This window comes from Balaenoptera borealis (genome assembly GCF_965194805.1).
Source record: "Balaenoptera borealis genome assembly, chromosome: 9".
NCBI classification, from domain to species: domain Eukaryota; kingdom Metazoa; phylum Chordata; class Mammalia; order Artiodactyla; family Balaenopteridae; genus Balaenoptera; species Balaenoptera borealis.
The window spans coordinates 11,910,302-11,934,232 of NC_138873.1; the positions used below are offsets into that span (position 1 = coordinate 11,910,302).

Sequence of the window (23,931 nt, forward strand, 5' to 3'; positions counted from 1 at the left end):
AAAATGCTTTTTCTGGCACTTGTACAACACACAACAATTACCTGCTGTATTCCCCAGTCTGACTTGAAGCGCGGATATGGGGATCAACCAGCGAAACTTAAACGTATCCAGGTCAGCAGAGTTGTGTGCCGGCCGGGAGTTCGACGGCTGCAACGTGAAAGCCCACCAAGAACAGTGTTAAAGCAAGCTCGCTCCCGCGGGCACGTGCACACACGACAGAAGCTGTGAGCTCACCCTGGTGCAGACCTGCTGCCGTGTGGGGCTCAGGGTGCAAAAGGGAATCAGGTCGGGTGTGTTCCCAGCTCTCAGGGAGCTAGCTCCCAGACTGGGGACAGGGCAGAGTCACGTTTTGGGAAGCAGAAAGTTCTAGATCTTTAAGCAAAAATGACAAGCCTTCCACGACCCCATGTTACCTCTAAAAAAAAAACCCAAAGTTACACAGACTCAGGTGTATTGAGAAAATATGGACCATATTTAGGGATAGAAAAGCTGGTTTTCTCTGTAGGGCCCAGCATGGGTATTTGTCTACATCTTCTTTTAAAACAGACGTCTTTGGTGGGGAGGATAAGAAACACCTTGAGTATCTGATGTAGTTAGTTACCTCCGGAGTAAGTCGCATCACTCAGTGAGGCCTTGATCCTTAGCAGGCTTCCCAGTTCAACAACAGGAAGATACAGGCATGAAAAGATAGCTTTAATTAAAATTAATTCATGTCTTACCAATTTCTTTTTCAGTTTGCAGTTTTCTTTATAAACCAATATGACGGCTCTCTTAAAAACTAAAGAAAGGAAAAGAGAAAGAAAAGTCTTTCATTATTTAATACAAACTCTCCCAAGGTTGAACTGTAGCTGAATATTTTAATAGAACAAAGCTCTACAAGATCCCATGATGCTGACATGAGTGATTCCGTTCATATTTGAATTATGCACAAGTACCTGCTAATTTAAAAGCCATTATCTGAAGGAGATCCTGGCATTTTGTTTTCTGAATTCCTGTTTTGTTTTATTGAAAGCTGAGGACATAGTGTTCGTCTCAGTGAGAATACACAGTCTATACCCACTCTCCCGGCTGTCCGGGAGAATTAGGACATTTTGAAGTGCAGCAAACTACTAAGACAGCAGGTTTCAAAATAGCCTCGGGAAGATCTGTTCCTGTAACACGTGGTGAGATCCACTAAGCCAAGCAGCAGAAGGGAGGAGATCATGAGTATGTAGGGCAAGAGTTCCAAAGAGTTGGAAGCTGTCCACGTTAAGTCAAAGGCATTAGAGCAATGATTCTAAGTCCTTCTGGAAATCAGGAGCTAGCTGGGTTTAGCAGGTTCTTCATTCTTGACAGCCTCTTTTAAGTTTACATTCTTTTGAATGGAGTACTAACCGAATACTGTGAGCTCGAGGTCCTTTCTGGCTTTTCCTAGAGACAGAAATGGATTCAACCAGGACACTGTAGAGTGCATCAGAAGTTCCCCCATTGAAAGTTCTGTGACCTACATGGCAAAAACAGGAGATCAAGAAGACGTGGAAACCCTGGGGGGAGGCTGTCTCATATGAGAGAGGGATCACACATATATGGTCATTGCTAAAACACAAGCACGTTCACTTTGATTTTTATGGTTCCTGTAAACATGGCGCCTTAAGTAGTAGCGGTTTTGAAAATATGAGCTAAGCATCAAACTGTTTGAAAAATAAACGCAAAGGCATTTTGCTCCGATGCACACATTGTGGGTGAGACATGCCTCCTGCCCTGTGGGATGGCATTCCTTCCACCCCAGTGTCAAGGTTCATCCCAAGTGCCTTTGTTAACATTTCATCCAAGATCTAGTACGCTCACCGCCTCTAATCCCAAAAGCACACTAGGCCTGCTAATAAAAGAGGTACCAACGTTGAAACTGATTGTAATCATAAAAAAAACTAAACTCCAGCTGTTTTCTGTTCTTGTCTTTTTCTACTTAAATTATATTGCTTCTTATATTTAGGCTTTTTAAAGCTCAAAATTCTAAATTTAGTAATCCAGCCAGAGAAGAAAAATAGAGAAATTGTCAAGTTCCACTTAAACTACTTTTATAAGTAAGGGGGTAGCCACCGATATTTGAGGTTAGAAAAGAAAAAAACACAAAGGAAAAGCCCTTAATTCTCTCCACATACTGACTGCCACTGCCTTTATCCATCCTAGCCCCGCCAGCCAGCTCTCCATTTATGTTCCAGCCTCTGGGATCTGTCCTAACCTCACACTCCACGGGAAAGGAGAAGAGGTACAGATACGAGCTCAGTGATGTTTCTTCTTTTTTTAATATGATATTAACCGGACATAAGGTTATATTTTTAAACCAATGTAATCAATTTTATGTTACATTTATACCTAAGTTGTGAGGCTTGTTATAAGCATTAAGATCAAAAAGAAAATTCTAGGCATTTTCTCCTGCAGGAAATCCCTAACAGCATGACCTGGTCTGGAGGTCACCTCCAGATCCAGTGGTCACAGGCATTCAGCCTCTCGGAATCTGGAAGTCCTACTGACCTCCTTCTCTGTTCCACTCTGCTCTGCTACCAGCTGGTCAAACACCGTCCCGTAATCCTCATATATCTTCTGCATCTCGTTGATGTGGCTTGCTACTTTTTCCATTGCCTTTAGTGCTTCTGCAAAATATGCAATCATATTTATTTTATAATTTTGGTTTGTTTGAAATCCTACCCAACAGCAATAATGAAAAAGCTCAAGATTCAAGGCAGAATCTGAGACCAGTTCTTACTAAGAGCAGCATCATTCAGGTATGATGCAAAGAGCCCATGGCAATCTAGTTATAATCATGAAGAACAGTAGAATTATCTTCCACCTCAAATTCTCTTTGAAATGAGGCAGAGTACAAGTAAAAAGTATCACTAATAATAACAGCTATTTATTGAGCACTTCCTATTTGGCATGTTCTATTAGGTGATTTATGTGAAGCATCTCATTTAATCCCCACAGTAACTCGATGACTGTAGGACCTGTTATCAAAACCATTTTACAGATGAGAAAACTCAGGTGCACAGGGGTTCAGTTTTTTGCCAGACTTCCAAAGACAGACGTAAGGAGTGGAGCCAGAATTAAAATCCGAGGCTGACTGGCCACAGGATACCTGCTTTTTTAAACTTTGCCTCTCCTGGACCATTTACTGGAATAGTGATCAATGACAATTTTCTTAACAAGAACTTGCAAGAGCCTCTGTAAATGCCCAGTTGCCAGAGCAATTGTTTGTATTTATGTGTGGGCATGTGAGGGACAAAATGATTTCATCAAAGGCAAAAAAAATTTCAAGTCACCTCCAAATTCACTATTTTTCATACTTTGTTCTGATTTGGTATTTTAATTCAGTCTGGAGGGCCGATGGGAAGGCAATTTTTTAACAGACCCCTTTTAAAGATCATCTTAATGCAAAGTGAACTATTCACACAGTATTTGAATGCTAATCATAATTTGTATCATTTATGTATAAGCTTTAACTTTCATACAAAAAAATTATCCTCATTACTCATGATACAAAAGTATGCTTGCCACAGAAAAACAGCTAGTTTCATTTACACTCTTCTTGGTGTTTGTTATTCAGTAATACTAATGTTTATTAATAAGTTTGTTTCCCTCTCCACGTGCTTTATCACAGGTACCGTAACTGGACCTCCTAGCTTTGACATGTGGAGAACAAATCACTCTTTCTCTGCAATCCAAACAACAGCTCTTTAACGGATACTCTATTTACTATCAAAGTGAGGGGCTTTGTGTATCTGACAAATTCGTATCTTAGGCCAATAACTTCTGAGGTTACAAAAGAAGACACCTCCGCGTCAGCCGTAAAGCTTCACGGGTCCTCGGGAGCTGGTTTCAGAGTCAGGCTCTGCTCAGAGCCGTCCACAAGGTGGCGCCTCACACAACGTATTTGATGAGCCGCACTTGGGCAGCAAACAACACAAAACTTCACAAAGTTGTAGGAAAACAGGCGGGGGTTTTGGTCCTGGCAGCACTGTTTGTTTGTTAACCACGTGACCTGAAGTAATTTATTTCAACTCACTGAGCTTAAATTATCTTCTTTGAAAAATGAAAATGGACACATCCCTCCAGAGGCTATTCCAGTGAGAGAATTTTTGCCAAGATATTTTGCCCACCTACAGGGATGGCCATGCTACCTGGCTATTTTCACATACTAAACTGATACCTAAGGTTAACAGTCACAGTACTGACGATAAATGTTCCAGAACGTGAAAGCAAGCCGGGGAGGAGGGGAGCGCGCGGCCTGGTGGGTGGCGGCGGCCCCGTCACGACCTGGGCCCCCGCTTCTCACCTGTCAGGTGATGGTGCTCTTCGCTCTCCTGGTCTGTCAGGGACACGAGCTCCTTGAGCAGCAGCGGGTACTTGAGCACCCGCTGGACGGGCTTGATGAGGTAAGACTCCAGCGTGGAGGAGTGCTGCTTGGTGGGGTTCCGGGCGTCCAGGAAAGCCTTGAAGGCTTTATCAGTTTTAGCTACAAGCAGATGCATTAAAAGACCCTTAGAAGAGCACAGGAGGATGAAGTAAACTCTACTTCATGTAGGTTTTAATGGAATTACAGACGATCCACCTCTACAGTCCTCCGAGTGACATCTTTCAAGAAAAACCCAGATGCACCCGCGGGTTGGCTCTCAAGGTGGATTCAGCACCGCCGCTCTGTGATGAATCCCATGAGAGCTTAAGGGAGCTTATAGGCTGCCAGAAGAGTTCCAGCCACACACCAAAGAGGAACATCGAGTCAAAATGCAGGAGGGTCTGACGTTAAAGGCGCATTCACATGCATACCCATGAGAGAGACTGACTGGTATAGGTGCCGAAAAAGTGAGTTTCAAACAATTCATAAAGCCACAAAACAGTGTATCCAAACCCTATGCCATAACCCCCAGAAGATTCATACAGCAAAACAAACCAGTATTTTTTTTTCACTGACCTAGCACAAATTGTTTCTTATTCTATACACTTGAGGGCTATCTGTAAAGCAAGCTTTTTTTTCCTTTAAAAATAAGTTGATAAGCACTGCAGCCTCCATCCCTACAGTTCCAAGCAATCTAAACCTTCCACCAGATTCAGACCCCTCTGGGTAGTGAAAACCACCTCTCTGTTCCGTGTCACGAAGGTACACACATGAACCCAAGTGCTTTCAGTTTTGAGGGTGCCAGTGGACACCCCAGCTGTTGCTTTGGATTCCACCTGCTGGCACTGGTTGACCAACTGGTGGAATTTAGTCAATTTGGATGAAAACAAATCTTTATTTGGGGTTTTGTACAAAGGCAAAATATAACTTGTAGGAGATGCAGTACCATTTTGAATGTGGCTACTAGACAAAGTGGATGGTGAGATGATCCTTCATCTTTGTGGCAAAGAAGGAATTGAGCAAACCATTGGTATGCTTTTAATTTACTACACTTTCGATAAGAAGGTGTTCATGGGAGGAAACTAGTTCTTTCTGGTTTAAAGAACTAGAGAAGACAGATTGGGCTCTGTCTTGTTGACCTGAAGCACTCCAAGACTTCCCTTTTTCAACTTGAGCCTGTCCTAGGATTTAAACCAAATGGCAGAGCTGCATCAGTGGACCTGGCTAAACACCATCGGTGTCTGGATGAACCCTACGCTCCCTCCACGACAGTGCAGAGAGGCCATTCCCCAGTTCTGAAAAAGAAACACGGAAGAGCAAACTCCGGATTCGTTCTGGCAATGCCATTAAGGAGCATTTGATGACAGGTAGAAAGGGCTTGGAATGTAGCTTGGCTCCTACTTCCCTGTTGACACAACTAAAAATGTTCCAGTACAGAATCCCCTCAAACACTCGCCATCGTCATGCAAGACAGCCCTGATTCACTGGGCAAATCATAACGGGAGTGAACTACACGAGGCCAACCTTAACTCTGAAGAAGGCATTCAAGTCCTGGGGAAGTCACTTTTTATCCTGGGAATTTATAACAGTTTAAGCTTCAGTAGGTTCAGATCCTATTTCCCGGTACACCTGAGAAAATGCAGGTAGCCTGGTGACCTTCCCTGGAGACAGTTCAGGTGACCTTAAATAGGATTACATATATTTTCGTAAGACGCCTTCCACTGTAGGACCCATGCAGAACAGGAACAACCCCTGGGGACCTGTGTTTGTTTGATGTTCTCCGTGCAGACTGAATTACTGCTGCTCATGACCTTGAGCTTAAAGGCCTCCTCTCATCTCTGCCCCAGAAATGAGAATTCCAAAGAATGGGATAGAAAAATATCTTCTGAAAGAGACAAATCCGAGAATTCTAATCTCATACCTAAAGAGGTGTGTGATGACTGAAAGAAGCCTTTGGTAATAACAAAACCTCAGTTGAGCATTGCTAGTTTAGGGTGTGATAAAAGAAATGTTCACATATTGAGGTCTGGGGAAGTCATTCTGGCTTATACACGAGTTAACTTGAATTTAATGTAACTAAAACAGCCTGTTTGTGGCCTAGCAAACATACACTGTACATCTGCTTTAATTATTAGAGAAAAGGGTGCACTGACCAGAAGTAAAGAACGTCCATGTTAAAATTAAAGATTAAATGCCTCCCTTCCTGGGATGCCAGTGCTGGTCCTCCTTCCATGATAAGACTTCCTTCCCAGGTGCCAAGGCCATACCGACTGGCTGTGTACGTGCTGATCTGGTTTTCCTGAAATCTTGAAGGAATGTATCCCTGACTTGTTTGATGCTCTTTGTTCTGACAAGACATGAAACTGTGCTGACAGCCCTGCTTCTCTGGAGCAGATCCTCAGCGTAATCAGAGAAGCTGTCTGCTGGGCTGTACTCCTCAGTCTGGCTCAAATAAAACTCTTTTCTATTCCTACTATAGATTGCTGATTGATTATTTTTGTCAACAGGTTATTACAGGAATAGCTCGAACACCAGGTTGATGACAACAGTGATGGTGACTGCGGCACAAACCCCCCCCCACCCAGCACTCCTACACCTGGAGAAGGTCACTGCTGCCATCAGATCTCTGAATGCGCTCCCCAGGATGGGCTGACTGGCCGGCCCGTCACTGAAAGCCCAGGCAGATCAATGTGTTGGCCACCTGCCCCCAAGCTGACCCCCTCCAAGTCGGCGGCCAAAGCTCAGGCATCTCGCTAGCTCCACAGAGTAATGTTTGCTCTTGACATGAAGGGGAACAGCAATGCAGGTTGGTCACCCAGGTCCACTTGGACTTCAAAAAAATAAAAATCTTCAATTAAAGTCAATAAAATAAGATGATAATAATGTGAAGAGACGAAAGGTACTTCAGTGACAGAATATGGCCTGTGATAAGCACCCGTTTCACCAAAGAGGCTTTAATTTTAGTTAACACACTTCTTGTGAGTTTGGTGGTTGTTGTTTGGTGGTGGTTTGTTGCAATGGATCCTCGGGCTTAAGAAGAAGGTTAACGAGAAGGAAAGAAGGGACTTCCCTGGTGGTGCAATGGTTAAGAATCCGCCTGCCAATACAGGGTACACGGGTTTGAGCCCTGGTCTGGGAAGATCCCACATGCCGCGGAGCAACTAAGCCCGTGCTCTACAACGACTGAGCCTGCGCTCTAGAGCTCACGAGCCACAACTATTGAGCCTGCGCTCTAGAGCCCGCGAGCCACAACTACTGAAGCCCGCACGCCAAGAGCCCGTGCTCCACAACAAGAGAAGCCACTGCAATGAGAAGCCCGCGCACCACAAAAAAGAGTAGCCCCCACTCGCCGCAACTAGACAGCCCGCGCGTAGCAATGAAGACCCAACACAGCCAAAAATAATAATAAATTAATTAATTATTAATTTTTTAAAAAAAGAAAGAAAGAAAATGGCACACATTGCTTTCTACCCCCTCCAGCGGCTTATATGGTTGGTTAAAAGTTTTTAGAGCAAGGCATTTGGTGAAAAAAGAATCCAGATGCAATTTAACAGCAAAGTGACACATGGCAAAGCAACATCTCTGCTGTTTGGTACACACATTCACTGTCACCAGGACACTGAAATAAACTGAAAACTTAATGTTTGTCAATTTCAAGGCCAACAATGGAGCATAATCCATTAAAATTACACTTATCCCTACTTGATGAATACAAATTTACTTTTTTAAAAAGTATATATATATATATATATATTTATTTATTTGGCTGCGCTGGGTCTTTAGTTGCAGCATGTGGGAACTTCGTTGCTGCATGTGGGATTTTATTAACAATTACAATTTCAAAAGTATAGCTATAAAAGGTATGAGCAACTTACCCCTCTCTAGAACCTTCTGTACTTTAATATGATTAGCACAGAATCCGCTATACAGTTTAAAGTGGTCCGCGTAATAAAGGAAAGAGCCTCCAAGGGAAAACAGTAGTTTCTAGAAGGAAAGAGGAAAAGTTACATCAGGCGTGGTTTAATCAATGTCTGTCTGCTGGCTCTGGCATGGTTCCTGACCGCTTTGCTGTCTCCACGGCATTTGTCTTTCGGACACCAGAGCACTAATGCCTCGGGGAAGGCACTGACTAAAAGCAGCCCAGGGCGGCCCCATTTGCCCAGTAGATGGAGAACAGCCCGGGCGTCTGAATCAAAGAGCTTCAGTTTGATTGAAAAGTTTCTGGCAGCAGAGCCTATTGACACAGTGCTCAATCAAGGACAAGAAAGAAAGTTCTATAAAAAATACATCTGACACGGTGGGATATAAATAATCTGAGAGGCTAATTAATAGAGCTGACTCTGCATTACTTGGGACGAATGATGCTTGCTATGTACTTCCTTGGTCCCTTTCTACCGCCTTCCGCCTGTCCTTCCCTGGAGGGACCTCTTGCCAGTCACCGATGGCCGCACTGGAGACAGGGCTGTATAGAGGAGGAGGCTCTCTCAGAACCATTGAGAACCTAGGCTCTCCTCCCAGGGTCACATGACCAGAGGTGCAGAATCGGATGCAGTAGGTGCTCCTGCCTCAGAAGCAATCGCCCTACAGATCCTCCTGTGGAGCTGAGTAAGGAGCGTGCATGTCCACAGCAGGCAGACCCCATAAAAGCTGCGCTGCCCAGACGTCTGAGTCGCAGAGCATTTACTCTAGGGAGGAATGGAGCCTTCTTTTACCACCTGCCAGAGGAAAGCCCTGCAATGAGAGCGCTAAACTTATCTTTTCAATAGTCAAGGGACAACACTTTCTCTTCAAAGGGAGAATTCTGCACTGTTCCCACCTATTTTTGCTTTAAACCTAAGTCTAAAATACTTACTCTAAACTGCGAGGGGGTTTCAAGTATGTTAAAGTCAGATGATGCTGAAATCCCATCCTCCAGAGTCTCCAGAAATACCTTTTGAAATTCAAGCATCTCTGGCAAACTTCCAAAAAGTGACTCCATCTACATGAAGATCAGAATTTGAAAAGAGGGTATTAGCGATGAAGACCTAGATACCACTCTAAGTCCCAGATGCACAAATGAATCACAAGTCATTCACCAAGGAGACAGAAGTGAAGCCTTTAAAGAAGACGGCATATTCAGTAGGGGATATAGCTCATACACAGAGACTTTTACTGCCCCGGTCTCTGTAATACTAAAATAATTTGAAGTGAATGTCAAGTTTTCAGAATTCAAACTGGGGGGAAAATGGAAAGAACTAATTACTGTGATTTAACATTAAAAAGTCATGTATTAAAAAGTAATTTGGGGGACACCTTCTACTACAAAAGGGGCACGGTCATTTAGAACTCTTGCCACTGTGTTTCACGGGATGGAGGCCACATAAATGGCTTTGAAGGAGGCCACGCTTGGGTCTCTCTGAAGATCCTGAAGTCTCAAATGTTCCTTGGGGATCAGTAGATAAAATCTAGGTCTGCTAAAAGGCAAACTGAGACTAACCTATGGTTCAATGGACTAAGGGAAGGTATTTACCTCATCTTGGGTAAGAAAGGTCTCACTTTGAAGTGGCTCCAAGTATAAGTCAAAGAGGCAGCTCAGATCCTGAAAGACAGAAGAAGAGAGTCTTTAACCCTTAAGTCTCCAAAATACCCAAGTGTTTCCAGCAGCCCGGGCTGCAGCTCAGACTCGCATTAGGAACGATGAAGTTTATGTCTGGTTGAAATGCTTGGCCCTGAAAGTGGTGGTTCCTGCTCAGCTAATGCAGAGAGGTTAACAACACAATGCGACCAGCAGCTGGATTCCACATTTTTCTTTATAGCTCGATCACCTACTCTGTGTATTTGAATATCTTATTGGCAGAACCAGGATCTTTCTTTCGGCTGCTGCAGCAGGAACACTCATTTCCCTTCAGAGAAGTGAGTTCTGGCCAGGTACCTCTGTCAGGTGTGGCCACATCCGCTGGCCGACCTGGCTTCCTTCTCTGCCTCAAAGAGCAAGGCGATAGCTCCAGCATGGACACCTGAGCTGACACGGACAGGGCAAGATCTGGAGAGCTCTTCAGCTTTGGGGCTGATGCATGAGCAGAATTTCAAACTCCCATGCTCAAATGCAAGAAAAAATTTCTGAAGATGAGCAGTCATAATGTTTACAGTCTAGGCCATCTTTGAATCTCCAGTAAACTGGGCTCCAACAGTACACAAGAGTGGGAGTTGACTGTATTTACAAAACTCTTTAGATAAAGGTTTTTTTTAAATAATTTGAAGCCAAGATCAGGATATAATTTAGTGATAGAAAAGATTTCTTTTTCTTGTTTCATTTATTCTGAAGAATTTTGAGTCCCAAACTATGAGAAGTAGGTGACTATGTCTGCCTCATTTTACAATGGAGAAATCCAGTTCTGGAGAGCTTGGTAAAGCCAGAAGCCTCCAGAACCTTGTGGTGTAGGTCCTGAGAGCAAGTGGACAGGCCTGTGACACTGAGTGCTTCACAATCAAATCCGCCCTGGCCTTCCCGACCTCCCCAGACCCCACGGCGGCTGCTGCAGAGCAGGGAGAGGTGAGAAGTCACCGAATCTTATCTCAGGGAACACGTGAATGCTGAAAACGCCAAGTCATGGGCAGAGGTCCAGGTTACAGAACAAGTAAAAGTCCATGTGGAATGTCAGCAACAAAAAGAAATTAAAAAATGAAAAAGGTGTGTGTGTGTGTGTGTGTGTGTGTGTGTGTGTGAATCACCATAGGCACCAGGCGCTGGTTATTTTGTCAGAGGCAGAGGTGGCCTGTGGTCCCTCCCTGCGCCGGTCACTGCCACCCAGGAGCAGTGACACACCGAGGGAGGCCTCGCTGAGCCGCGGAGCCAGAGCCGCAACATGGGGGCCCCAAGGAGACAAAGGGCAGGACTCTCGCAGAGAGAAGGGAGAGCCATCCTTTGTATGCACTTCGCCCAGAGCATCCATCTCAGTCCTAGACCAGCGTCACGATGCAGTGGCCCTCCCGTTCAAAGTGTCTAACAGTAAAGTATAACGACAGCAGTGACAAAAATAAAAAGGGACTTGGATTCCGCTCTCAACTATGCCCTCGACCCTGCAGGTGAGGACACCACGGCCATCATCAAGCGGCCACAGCGCACAGAGCTGCTGGGCAAGGTCACTGTCGGAAGCCCCTGGATGTTCACTTCATCTCCCCACATTCGATGCACGAAAAGACACAGTGGGAAATGAAATGAAACTGCCATCTCTGCAGTTTTCCTTTCTCCCCTACGGGACCAAAAGAAGAGGCTACGGGTAATTCTCCTGGGCTGCCTGTGAATGAGGCTTTCGGCAAAGTTCAGATAAAATGACAGTGATGTTAATGAAAGGGGAAGCTCAGATAAGTCTTGTGGAGAAAGGAGGTGAGAGCCGTGTGTGCGTGTGTGTGTGTGTGCGTGCGTGTGTGTGTGTGTGCGCGCGCCAAGGCTTAATTCACGGACACAGTGTGTTAGAGCTGGAACAAGAACACCCCTGTCTCAGACCCCAGATGAGGGGCTTGGAGGGAGCTGCCCAAGGCCACTGCAGCAGGTGAAGGCAAGGCCAGGCCTGGATTCTCAGCTCCCACGCTGCTGCCAGCAATTGGCCGATGAAATGAGTTTAAAACCATTCCAAACCGTCAGCAAATACTTACAGCAAAAGAACTGTCTTCCCAGGCACCTGCATTTTTTGTAAAATGTTTCTCCAACTACTAACTGAAGCCTCTGAGATGAATAAATGAACTCCCCGGGTAGCGAAAGGTTCGGCCGCTGCTCCGTGTGATGGCTGGGGACGCCTGCGAGATGCCCGGCACCTCCGCCGCGGGGCTCTGTCCCGCGCGGTGACCGCCTGTGTCCGGAGCCAGTACCAGCAGCTGCTTGCAGACAAGCTGTTCCCTAGCTCCTCATCACCTAAAGTGATCTCCGTTCCCCCTTTCCCTAAACCGGTACAGGCCCCCTTCCCACAGATTGCAAATGACAAACCAGAACATCTGTTTCCATAGTGAAAGCTACCTTGGTAACAAAACGACCGGGGAATCTCATTTTTGCAAGCCCTCTCAGCTCTTCCGTCCTCTCGCCCTCGCCTTCAGCAACTCGCCACTTCAAGGAGCAGGCATCTCCCTCGTGAGTGGCAGGGTCCCCGGCAGATACCTCGAGACCCCTGCCAACATACATACAACTAACTAGCTGTCACACGAGGGGAGCAGGAAATTGCGACAGCATCTTCTGTTACCTTCACATAGGACTTCTCTGTGTCCATGAGCTCCTGGATGACTTTTCGGAGGCGATCTGCATCCGAGAGGTGGCGAGCCAGCGGCCTCGGAGGCGGGTCCTGACTCTCCCTCGGTCCTTCCATGCCGGTGGTCTGGGTGTCGTTATAACTCCTACAGAGCGCGGCGATCTGCGAGGGAACAAGAGGCCCAGGACGTTCTCCATCATTATCAACAGCCCACCAAAGACACAGGGGCTCTCTCTTCGCCCAGCGCCCTCTCAGGAGTCTCACGGGGCACTTATCTAGGGCATCCGGCTTCATTCATCTCAAACCACGCTGGCTACCATTCAAGGTTCTGGTCGTGAAGATATGAACTTACACTTGTTCAGAACTTACCCATGATGCTTTTTCGCTTTCATAGTAGCTGTTTGACAGATGCTTCTTTAGTGCTGAGACTAGAGAATGAGGCACAGAGCTAACCCTCTGCAATACAGTTGAGGTTGCTCTAAAATCAAGGTCATGGCTTTGTGAGAGCACAATGGGAGATAGACTCATTTGGGCCACTCTGTCCCCTCAATGGCTCGCCTAACAGAGTTCAGTTCCCCCACTAAACGGCCCTGAGAGACTCAGGGACGGGGCAGCAGTTTTAGGATGGCCTGACCACAAGGGGCTTAGATCTGCCCCCCAGTCCAGCCCTGGAGCTCTGCAGCCTCGGGCCAAGTAGCAGCATTAGGAGTGAGAGTTTGAGCTGCTGCATCAGCCAGGAATGGTGGTAGAGGGCAGGATGTGTAGGAAGGATAAGGTCCCCACGCTGAAGGGGTGCAGAGCCCAGTGGAGGGCACAGATGGGGAGCAGATGACACGGGAAGCCTGGTGAGGCTTCGTGGGAACCCTCACGGAGGAGGGAGACTTGAGCAGCCTCTTAGCAGAAAGCAGACGTGTCAGACCCAGGACGTGGGGGAAGGGAGGGTCCTTATTGCAGGTAGTGGGAATAGAATCACACAGGCTGAAGAACGAGAAGGAGCGGGAATGTCTGCGGGGATGAACAGCCTCCTGTGCAAGTTCCTGCTCAGATTTAAGCGCAGCATGAAAAGCCCTCTCCGGGAGAACCCATCTGTACACTCCTGCCTCAGGCTGGTGGCTTAAGGTCTCAAATGTGTCTCCTCCTATATGCCTCTTCCTGCCTGGAGCATTGTCAGATTACATTCAAAGTATCTTTTTTATTTCTCTTTCTTCCCATTCCTCCCACACACAAGTTCCAGCCCATCAGCCTGTAAGCCAGTCAAGGGCAGGGTCCTGCCTTTCTTTGTCATCGCCCCCAAGTGCTCAGTGTTGAGTCCACCTCTGTTGCACTGACGTTATTATTGAATAACAGAGCAGCTTAGTCCCAACACGAATGACCGATATCCATCCATCTTTGGCAACTTTCTGACCCTCAACTAAAACTCTCCTTTCTTCAGCTAGATGTCTCCATGCCTGATCTCCATCACGCTGTCTCGGGTAGAAAGCTGCACCAGTCAGAAGCACCTCTTCATTCTCATTGAATTCATTTTCTTTGCCTGGATATTTCAGAACACTAACAAGTCACACAGCACATTGGTCAACCTCAGTGGCCAATTTGTTACAAAAGCTGTCACCTGACACACTGAAGTGCCTCACAGTAAAAGTAGGACATCTGCCCTCCCTTCTTCTCTCCTTCCCTGTTCTACGCCCCACCCGCCTTTCCGCAACACAGTGTCTTCATATGATGGAAACAGACAACACTGACACTTAGCAGTGATCTTCTGGCTAGACTTTCAATTCAACCTGGTGGGAACCAATTGAGGACCTGCTCTGTCTCCAAAGAGATAGAAACCAGCCCCTGCACAAGGAGATAAGACTTGCCAAGAAACACCAAAGCACAGCCTACGGCAGACTGGAAACCAACACGAGCTTGTGCGGAACAAACGAGAAACGTGACACACGTTAGACGAAGGGGAGCGTCATGTTGGAACAGGCTGTCTGGAAGGCTTCAGTGAAGAGCGGATTGTAACTGGTCCTGGAAGGAGCGTGTACCAAGGCAGAAGCACGGAACGAGCCAAAGGCGGCGGCTGGAGGGGGATGGTGGCGGTGGAGGGATAAGCCCAGTAACATAAAGAGCCCAACTCAAGGCGCGGGATGAGAGCGGGGCCCCCGCAGATGTCTACAATGAGAACTCCCAGACTGCTGGCCTGTTTCATATAATTGCTTCTCCTGTATTTTGACATTAATCTTGGTGCAAAAGTTAAATCAACCATGTAACAGATACTAAACCTCCAACTAGACACACAGAGACATCTGAAGTAATTTACTTCTAAAACAGTTAAAGCATGTGTAAGCACTAATGATCCTCCTTAAGTACACATATTATCCCCTTGTTTTTATCCTTAACTGTAACACTAGCATATTGCTGGTAACGCCTATCAGAAGATGTTCATTCAGAGTAAACTTTCAAAGAACAAGAAAACAGACGTGGGGCTTCCCTGGTGGCAGAGTGGTTAAGAATCTGCCTGCCAATGCAGGGGACACGGGTTCGAGCCCTGGTCCGGGAAGATCCCACGTGCCGCGGAGCAACTAAGCCCGTGAGCCACAACTACTGAGCCTGTGCTCTAGAGCCCATGCTCTGCAACAAGAGAAGCCACTGCAGTGAGAAGCCCGCAATGAAGAGTAGCCCCCGCTCGCCGCAACTAGAGAAAGCCTGCACGCAGCAACAAAGACCCAATGCAGCCAAAAATAAATAAATTAAATAAATTAAAAAAAAAAAAAGAAAACAGACATGGATCTTAAAGCACCACTTAGAATGCAACTTGACCTATCAAAATGTCTCATAACATGTTTGAAACAACCAAATCTCATGATTCATTACTGAAAAAACTCCAAACTGTTCGGTCATGCCCTAGAAGCCTAACGACACAGCAAAAGGCAAACAGAGCAGTGCAGCCAAAAGGTGGCTTTCCTTCTCTTCTAGGACATGAGCCTCACGATGAAGCACGAGGAAATGTAACCAAACCACCCCCAATCCTCTCCTCCTCCTCCTGCTCCGCACTAGACTTCAACCCAGGTCACACGTTTGCTCTTTGGGAGGAGCTATTAAAAAACACCCAGGGCTGGACCAACTGAATCAGAATCTTTGGGGCCCCAGGTGTGCTGCTGTGTGACTCACATGGGAACTACTGGTCTACCCGTCAGCAGAGCGAGCATTCTGCCTGCAGTTTCTGGGAGGATCATGTTGTCCCCAGGGCCTGCACCACAGGATGGCCACGTAAAAGTTATGTGGACTGAGCTCACAAGAGGAAATAGACAGAATCACACCTGTGCGCCTGGCGTTCTGGGTTTGGCTCCACTAACAAACAGCCCAAGATAATAATACTGAGACTCTCAAACTTACTTATGTGAAATCTCTATACCGGTATTTGCACCACAAGCTCAGACAATGCAATTTTGCAATCCTGAAAAATAACAGTTTCCAGGGCTGTAGAATCCAAATTAATAGCTCACATATACTGTATAAAATAAGATCTGACAAAATGCACCATAAGTGAAATGGCAGCTGGTGAGACTGCAGCTTTGCCTTGCTGGGATGTCAAAAATCACACCTAACAATGCAGTGTTAAAATAACAAGATTTTAAAAGTAAAGTATCTTGCCATTTTAGAAAATCAGAATTCATGTTGAGAACGCTTCTGGTAAGATTAAGTTGGAAAAGTAAATGTTAGCTGAGAGTTTCATGGCAAATGTACTTTCAAAGGTACCATAATGAAGTGCTCAAGTGCTACAAAGTCACCTTAGCTGCTGTCTAGGGAAGGTTGTGAGGATTACCTGGCATCAAACAAGGCAGAGCCACTAAAAGGAGAAGAGTAATTGTAACTATGTTTTTAGATCGTATCTGAAAGAGTCACTTGGTTGGTTATATTTCATTTCCTCCGTTCTTAGCGATGGTTATAAAATTGAACTGCTTAAGGTAGAATTCTGGGTGTATCTGATAAGCAATTTCTAGGAACAGAGACTATTTTGGTTGGGATATTTTCACACGTACGCGTGGTGATGGAGGTGAAAAGCACAGACAAGATTGAGGGGAACCGAGTTCTAGCCCTGGCTCTACCCCCAGTCCTCCACGCGTGCTGGGCAAGACTCATTTCTGAACCTTCAATTTCCTTATTGATGAGAAAGAGGAAGCATTACCTAGCCCATCAAGTAACCCCTCAAACTGCCATTTGGACCACGGAGAAAGGGGAACTTGGATTTGTTGAGCACTTGCTGTATACAAGACAAACCCAGGGGGCGGTGTTCTCCTAGAACTATCAGGCATTCGGTCCTTACGATGCGACCGGCTGAGACTACAGGTGCCGAGCGCAAAGGCAGCACCTGACGGCACTGGATCCTCCTACTCTCTAGCTGTCTGCACGGTGCCGACCACTCCCTGGTACCTGGCAGAGCACGGGCAAAACAGGCTTGCTGCTCCGGCTGCCTCTGCCCACAGTGCCGTCAGGGCTCTCCCGGCCCCAGGAGAATCCAGACACACCCCAGGCGTGCCCGGGATGCAGCCACTGGCCTCCGGAGGCCATCTCTGCTCAGGGAAGCAAATGCAGCTCCCCGCATCTGCACACAACTGTGACTTCTATTAGGCTGATCCCCGCTCCCCTCCATCCCCAGGGATGCTGCTTTTAAAGCAAGAGACAGATGTTCACAAATCAGGGCTGGGCATGCATGCGGATTCAGCAGCCAGACAGTGGGTGCTTGTGCAGAACAAAAAACACACTGGAACTTGAAACTCAGACTGGTATTTCCCAGTTCGTAGTGATCAATGCTGAGAACCTTGGGTTCATCGGGGGCCTTGCCTTTTATAAGAGAGCATCAAACATCTTTTCTTCATGAATTCATTTTTAAAATTTAATGAAAACAGATTTCCCTAACACTATGCTCTATGAAAAAGTAGTGATATTGACCCACAAAAATTTTTTTCAGGCTTTTAAGTTTTCACTAAGGCTGATCCCTGCTTGAAAGTGATTTGATCTCATTTATAGATGAGGAACATCTCACTCAGGACCTCTGAGTTAAGTCGCTCTTCCGTGTTCTCGCCAAAACCAAACAAACAAAAAGTAACTATGTGCGGTGATGGGTGTGTTGATAAACTTGACCGTGATGATCATCACAACGTACATGTATATCAAACCAAGTTGTACACCTTAAATAGATATAATTTTTAATTGTCAACTATACCTTGATGAAGTTGGCAGGGAAAGACATCTAAAACAGAGTTATCTTTGTTTCTGTGTCTTAAACGTGTGAATACGGACACCTGCTTCCCTGTATTAGGGCTGCAATGTGTCTCTTTTTCAGGAGCCCCATTTCTTGGGGGTGGCAATGAAACTGCCCAGGATGACCAAGCGCCCTGCCCCAGATTCTCTCTGGAGGAAGGCGGGGGCTGAGCCTTTTTCTCAAACAAGCTTGGAATCCCGTAGGTGACCCTTTTAACCTTGATTTGGCTCAATACCTTTCATCCGCAGTATCAAAGCTCCTCCTGGCCTGGATTAGTTAAGATCTGCTCCCCTGAGCATAACTATTCTGATGTTTGCTTTGCTCTCCTTTGAAGGCATTGCTACCTGAGGCTTTTCAATTTCCCTGTGGGTTTTGAAACCCAAGTTGGGATAAGTACATCACATTATCCAGAACTATTCCCGGACGACGACTGAGGTTTCGTAGCTACTCCGTGAAATATCAGTGCCCATCAGGAGTCCTGCACCTCGTCAGCAGCTGAGCTCTGCCCCATCTTTCCGGGCTCAGTTTGCAATCCTGTCCTCACTTAGGGGCCTTGGGTACTGCAAACTCTTCTGTCAAAGGCATCTGTTGTCTGACTTGGACTCCAAAAACACTTTCAGCTGAAGAAAAAAGGTTTAAAAGTGCTGCATAATTTGGGGGTAACAGTTTGCAGGGAAATGCTGAAAGGTAAAGGACAGCATTTGCAGTGTGCTCGACTTTTGAATCCCTGGTTTAGAGGAAAAGGAGGTTAACTTAGAGGGGAAGTCAGTAATGGACTCAGCCAAGACACGGACCTAGAAGGGAGGGTACCCCATACTGCTTGGTTAACTGGTCATACACGGTATGTGACCCCAGCTGCCACCCATGTCCTCCTCTCCCTCCCTCACACAGACCAGCTCTCCGCTGGGCCACCGACGGGGATGGAAGCCCAGGCTGGGTCACATCTGCAGAGGTTCATCCTACAAGGATACCAATCAGAGGAACCAGATTCTACTATTTCTACCATCCCTAGAAAGAATGCCGGAAAAAAAAATGAAAAGCTGTAGGCCCTGGGCAAACAGTCAGTTGTCCTCAGGGACAGTCTAGGCCCAGAGAGGTGTGATTGCATAGTGTGTGCTCGGCTGTGCTCATACAGACCCCCCAGTCCGCTGTCCGGACCATGAGAAGTCACATCAGTAAGTCACCGCAGAGTGCGGCTGTGGAGTCAGCCGTCCCATCCTAGCAAATTGAGTCAGAAACGCTCCCTTTGGTGAAAAAAAAAAAAAAAATCTAAAAATTGTACAAAGGACTTTTTCTCCATTGACTCTGTAATCCATTAAAGTCTCTAACTTACAGAAAGATCTGACATTATCCCCAAATGTTCCCAGCAGAGGGAATCCAGAAGGATCACCAAGGGTTAATGGCTTCCCCGGAAAGGCTCATGGGCAGAGAGACAGACGATGGGCTGGATTGCAGGTAAGCTGGATCGCCCACGTACAGGTCCAGCCACAGACACCCCGTGCTGCCCCACCTCTGCCGGGTCAGGATTCCTGGCCTACACTCTGCTCCGCGCTCGGAGGCGGCTGGCAGGGCCCGCGGGCTAGGTGAAGAGGGTCTGGTCTATCCTAGGGGGTCTCAGCAGAGGGGGAGGGAAGAGGCGGGGAAGAGGGTCGTATTCTCCACCTTGGCAGGGTGAAGGGGAGGTTACAAACAGACCCAAGATGATTATTTTTATATTAGGGGACAGTCATTCACTTTATAGTGATACAATCCTTGGATTAAAAACTCTAGAGAAATGGCCTGAGATTTTCTTATACTTAACAAAATGGTACAAGAAGAATGAGAAAATGCACATAATCTTTTCTAGACCAGACAGTTCTACTTCCAAAGGCAGAATGGAAATTTAAAAATGTAAATGTATCAGATAAGTGTTCTTATTTTATGTTGAAAGGCAAAGATTAACCTAAATTATGGTACAAAAATGCAATGAAATCTATGCAGCAATTACCAATGATGGGAGAAATCGGCATCTGTTGACCAAAAAAGGACATGATTTATTGGAAAGGGAAGAAGGTAGGTCTGAATTTTGGAAAGTAACTTTTATGTATATCTACTGCATGTAAACATACGTGCATAGATTTTTCTAACGGAATAATATATATCATAAATGCGGTGGTTAACACTGCATTTCAAGTTATTTTCATTTTAATCTTTGGCTTATCTATAACTTATTTTTTATAGTGGTTTAATTTTTAAAAGAAATTTCTTAATGGAATCCTTTCCTGACGCTTTACAAAAATGATTTAAGGCAGAGGCAGCCTATTTCTAGGAGGACACAGTGATGGACGAGACTGACACAGTCCTTGGGCTCACAGCTCCCAGAGTTCCGCTGGGAAGACAAGCTGGCAGCGAGTCAGTCAAGGTCGATCGGTGCCCAAAGCAGCGCGGGGTCCTGGGAACAGAACAGAGTGACTTTCTGTGGTCGGAGCACGGTCAGGGAAAGCAAGGTGGAAGCTAGGATGGCCTCAAGGGAAACAAAGTTACCTACCCTAAGTTCTGTTGTTTTTACAAGTGTAGAAGGAGAAATTTCCTCTGAGTTCCCTGAAGGAAGGGCCAGAAAAATCAAATTCCATTTATTTCCTAACTTTTCGTTGAGCACCTCCTCCATGCCAGGCTCTGTTCTAGGTGCTGGAGATGAAGCTTGAATACAAAAGAGGAAAACTCTGACCTTCACGCAAGAGTATCAGGTGGAGCGAGAGGAAGGGCAGAGAGAGGCAACAAGGACATGGACGGATGACAGAAAGTGGAACCCACAGTATCTGGACAGAGGCACAGGGCTCTGGGGAAAACCGAAACAAGAGGCTATGGAGGGCCGGTGGGACGGGCTGCAGCTTCACCAGGTGGGCAGAGAAGGAGATGAACTTCACCTTTGGAGAGCGGCCGTCCAGAGCGCGCGGCGTTTGAGAAGCAGAGGGCATCTGTGGGTACCAAGCAGGAAGCGCCCGTCCTCAGGAGACACACCCCCGGGAAGGCGGGTCCGAGCTGTGTGCCCGGAGGTGGGGAAGCACCACGTGTGTGGCTCTGTGGCTCCCAGGCCAGAGTCACCGCCTCGGGGAGGGAGCCATGGATCCAGAGCCCGTGCGAAACAGGCGTGCTGCCTGCCTCTGCTCAGTTTCCTTATTTAACTGGAGTTTGGTCTGAATTCAGGGATGAATAAGACACGCTCTCTCAGCCAAGGATGTTTCAAGGGCTAGGGCAGCATTTCTACACGAGCAGGCGCTTCTTTCACATAAAATACCGGGTGTTTCAATATCACTCTTACGTAATTCACAAAAATCGGCTCATCCTATCTAACAGATCCTGTGCCAGGTACTGCGTTCTCTCTTTCCCATTTTTCACCCAGAATGAAAGATATGGCTTACTTCTGACGTAGAGTCAAACCTGCGCATCAAGGAAGATGCGTGTGGGCCAGAATTTTTCCTTGACTTCTGAGTGCAAAAATGGTATAAAAGAGACTCTTATGACCCCACTCTGAAACAAGCAGGTGAGCTAAGGGCGGACCATCAGAGCAGGAGTCAGCAAACTATAGCTTTCAGGCCAAACCCAGCCTGCCTGCTGTCATTGCGGATAAAGTTTTATTAGAACTCGGCCACGCTCACCCATCTGCCCATGGTCCGTGGCTGCTTCCGCACTGACATGCAGAGGTAAGTGGTTGCCAGAGCCTAAAATATTTACTACCTGGCCCGTCACAGGAAAAGTCTGCCAGTCCCTGATAAAGAGCTGAGCCCAACCTAAAAAGATTTCTCTTTTGAAATTGTCTGAATTAAAACTTGAAATAATCTATAAAACTTTATTCTACATTTTTCAGTGAGTAAAGTGTATATTTAAAAAATGACTTCTACATGTCAATTGTCTACAGACTCCGGATGACATCTTAATTCCCGTAAGATATAAACCATTTTATGTAATATGATTTCAACTGTGTCAAAAACCAAACAAAACACCTGCGTGCTCACCTGGCTCAGATCCAGGGCTCACAGAAATGACTCAAATTCTCTTTAACAGCTTTTGCTTTCTTTCGTGTGGCTTTTTGATGGATGGGAGAATTCAGTTTGCTTTTCCTGTGACTTGGGGCATTAAGGTCTATTGTGATTATACCATTTAACATTCATTCTAAATATGTTTATCTAGGTCAAGAAGTCTCTAAACCAATATCTTTCAACTCATGGTTTGGAAAACATATACTTGCCTATCTATGACTTCTCTGTCTTATCCTCACTCACTTTCCCATCCATAGGTATTTATCTCAGGTCTTAGCTCCCTCTTAATTCTCTTCCTTTCGTTTTCTCTCACAGCCTACTTTTGTTCTGATAATCACATAAATTAGTTTAACCTTGTGTATTTACAGTAACTCTCCCTTCAGTGGTTTATGTTTTCATTTAACCCTATTATTCAAGTTGGTTTTGTTTACTGCCGATTTTTCCAAACACAACATTTCTATTCAAGAGTTGTGCCTCTAACTTTATTCTTGGCGACTGATAATATATTATTGAGCAGTTTTTGCAGCAAAGGTCTTTATGTGCTACATATTCTGAGAATTTACTGAGCTGAGAATTTTTTCTATCTTCGTCACTGTATTTGAAAAGAAAATGTGTCAATAACAACACCAATTGTAATCATATTCTGGAGAGACTAGAGCTTTGAAAAATCTTTGTTAGCCTCCAATTTCCTGGGCAGTTAGAGTCTCTACTATAAACAGAAGACTGAGAACGACACAGTTGAATCCTGGAAGGGGGCCCCGCACACTGAGGTTCAGCAGCTCAGGCTGTGTTTGACTCTGCCTAGGACAGCTCTGCCCACCTACCTAACCCCGGACTGTCCCCCAGCTGAGTCCTCTCTCTTTGCCCTGGTACCTTGAGAAGTATATTTTCTTTCTAGTTGTAATCTACAAGGGTTCCTGGTTGCCTTACCTAGAAAACCAAAAAGTAGGGTAACACCTGCTTCCCAGCTGCAGACCAAGCCCTCAGCCCTGGGAGCAGTTCTAAGATTCTCAGAAAACTACAATTCAGTTGCCCCTATCCCAGTTCTCTGATGATATTCTTTGGGCACCTCAGATCAGCTTCCAGACTGTCGTAGCGTTACATCTCAGCTGGCTCTAAATAGTTGGCCTGGTCTACCTTCTTGTGGAACATAAGCCTGGGGCCTCCACACCCTCGCAGACTCCCCTGACCCGTAGGAAGTGGGGATGGTGGGGGCTTCACGGCAGCACAGACTAATGCCGTCATCTTGTTATCTGCCCTTCGTTGCTCTTAACGCACGTAACCCTACCAGTGTCCCAAGTAGTCTTCTTATTAAATATCATTATTGTTGCCATATAATAATTTTATCTTAGGAAATATTTTTGTAGGAGTCCACAAGATAGACACTACTAGGACACGTTTACTGTTGTTAAAAGGTGCCCTTTTTTTCCTGCAATGTTTCTCCCAATACCAAAGAAAGAGAGCAGGAAAAACAGCAAATAAAGCAGAAGCAAGCAAGTGTACAAAAGTTTACTTACAAATCAAGTGTTTTCTTTTTTTTTTAACCCTTTGGGGATGGGATTTTTTGGGGGGGAGGTCTACATAAATCCTACAAGGAGTGAGCTCCCATGGAAAACCCAACATTAAAAGGTACGTTCAGATCAGGAAAGTTATAAATTTATGGAGAAATGTTCTCTAGGCGTTACTGACAAAAATTATAATTCAATATTACTAGACCCTCTGCTCTATGCAGATATACCCAGGGTGGGACTCTCAGCTACCAATGCACTGGAGATCCAGGAAGAAGACACCCAACCAGCTCTGGGAGAGAAGAGCAATTCTGTTCAGATATAAGTGGTCTTCTCCAGTATCGCTGTACTTTCGTGTACCCCCAACATACAGTTTTAAATGTTTTTTTAAAAGACCAGTATCAGGCTTCCCTGGTGGCGCAGTGGTTGAGAATCTGCCTGTTAATGCAGGGGACACGGGTTCGAGCCCTGGTCTGGGAAGATCCCACATGCCACGGAGCAGCTGGGCCCGTGAGCCACAACTACTGAGCCTGCGCGTCTGGAGCCTGTGCCCCGCAACGGAAGG

General features: G+C 46.0%; 1 protein-coding gene across 2 annotated transcripts in view; it reads right to left on the reverse strand.

The window, feature by feature from the left end:
* Nucleotides 1–23,931, reverse strand: part of TIAM2 (TIAM Rac1 associated GEF 2) — a 236,727-nt gene that overhangs the window by 4,006 nt on the left and 208,790 nt on the right. Inside the window, exons 17-25 of one of the 2 annotated variants that reach the window (XM_082404547.1) lie at nucleotides 12,586–12,819; nucleotides 9,882–9,950; nucleotides 9,225–9,350; nucleotides 8,248–8,356; nucleotides 4,313–4,492; nucleotides 2,515–2,633; nucleotides 1,375–1,483; nucleotides 720–778; nucleotides 42–147 (exon numbers count right to left, since the gene is read on the reverse strand). In XM_082404547.1, coding sequence (XP_082260673.1) covers nucleotides 42–147; nucleotides 720–778; nucleotides 1,375–1,483; nucleotides 2,515–2,633; nucleotides 4,313–4,492; nucleotides 8,248–8,356; nucleotides 9,225–9,350; nucleotides 9,882–9,950; nucleotides 12,586–12,819 — 1,111 coding nt within the window. The other variant, XM_082404546.1, reaches the window with a different exon arrangement.